Raw genomic sequence first — 1,015 nt, forward strand, 5'->3', positions numbered from 1 at the left:
CTGCTGCTGCTGCTGCTGCTGCTGGAGGCGAAGCAGCAGCTGATGCAGCTCCTGGTGATACGCCCACACTAAGAGAGCCTTGAGGTCAGGCCTGCAGCAGCAGCAGCAGCAGCAGCAGCAGCAGCAACAGCAACAACCACAGCAGCAGCAGCAGCACCACAAACAGCTGCAACTGCAGCAAAACCCCCCACTATAGCCACACAAACTACTCACTACAGCAGCAGAAACCCAGCAGCAGCAGCAGCAGCAGCAGCAGCAACAACAACACAAACAACAGCAGCAACAACAACAACAAAAACAACAGCAGCAGCAACAACAGCGCAAGCGCCAACGAAGGCAGCAGCAACAACACCAGTGATAGAACTGGCAGCAGAAATAACAGCAGCGTGAGCAGCAGCAGCACCAGCACCAGCAGCAGCAGCAAGAAGAGCAGCAGCAGCAGCAGCAAGAAGAGCAGCAGCAGCAGCAGCAGCAGCATGTGTATACTCAGGGAATCGCTTCTCAAGTCCTAGGGCAAATATGAGTGCTGGGTTCCTCTGGACAGCAGCAGCAAGCTGCTGCTGCAGCAGCACCGCTGGCTGCTGCTGTGGCTGCTGCTGCTGCAGCTGCTGCTGCTGCTCTAAGAACTCGCGGATCCGCCGCGGGCTGCTAAAGAGATAAATCTCTCCGTTCAGTTCAATCGCCCCTGCAGCAGCAGCAGCAGCAGCAGCAGCAGCAGCAACAGCAGCAGCAGCAACAGCAGCAGCAGCAGGCGATAGCTGTCGCCTTTTCAGTTTGCTGGTGCAGCAGCAGCAAGGCCACACCAACTGCAGCAGCAGCAGCAGCAGCAGCAAGTGAGACAGCAGGAACAACAGCAACAGAACGAGCAGAAAGGGAAACACCACCAGCAGCAGCATCAACACCAGCAGCAGCAAGACCAGCAGCAGCAACAACAACAACAGGATTAGCAGCAGCAGCAGCATCGAGCTTTGTGGTGTCTGGTGAGCTGAGTGCTGCTGCATGCTGCTGCAGCAGC

At 56.9% G+C, this 1,015-nt stretch overlaps 1 protein-coding gene across 1 annotated transcript in view; it reads right to left on the minus strand.

Annotated features, from left to right (window-relative positions):
- Positions 1 to 212: 212 nt before the first annotated feature.
- EMH_0083430 (uncharacterized protein) overlaps positions 213 to 1,015 on the minus strand; it is a gene marked incomplete at both ends in the record, with an annotated part of 2,784 nt that continues 1,981 nt past the window's right edge. Inside the window, one exon of the mRNA XM_013500639.1 lies at positions 213 to 685. Coding sequence (XP_013356093.1) covers positions 213 to 685 — 473 coding nt within the window. The remainder of the gene's footprint in view (positions 686 to 1,015) is intronic.

The sequence above is a fragment of the Eimeria mitis genome, genomic scaffold (genome assembly GCF_000499745.2).
Source record: "Eimeria mitis Houghton genomic scaffold, Emh_scaff5668, whole genome shotgun sequence".
NCBI lineage: Eukaryota > Apicomplexa > Conoidasida > Eucoccidiorida > Eimeriidae > Eimeria > Eimeria mitis.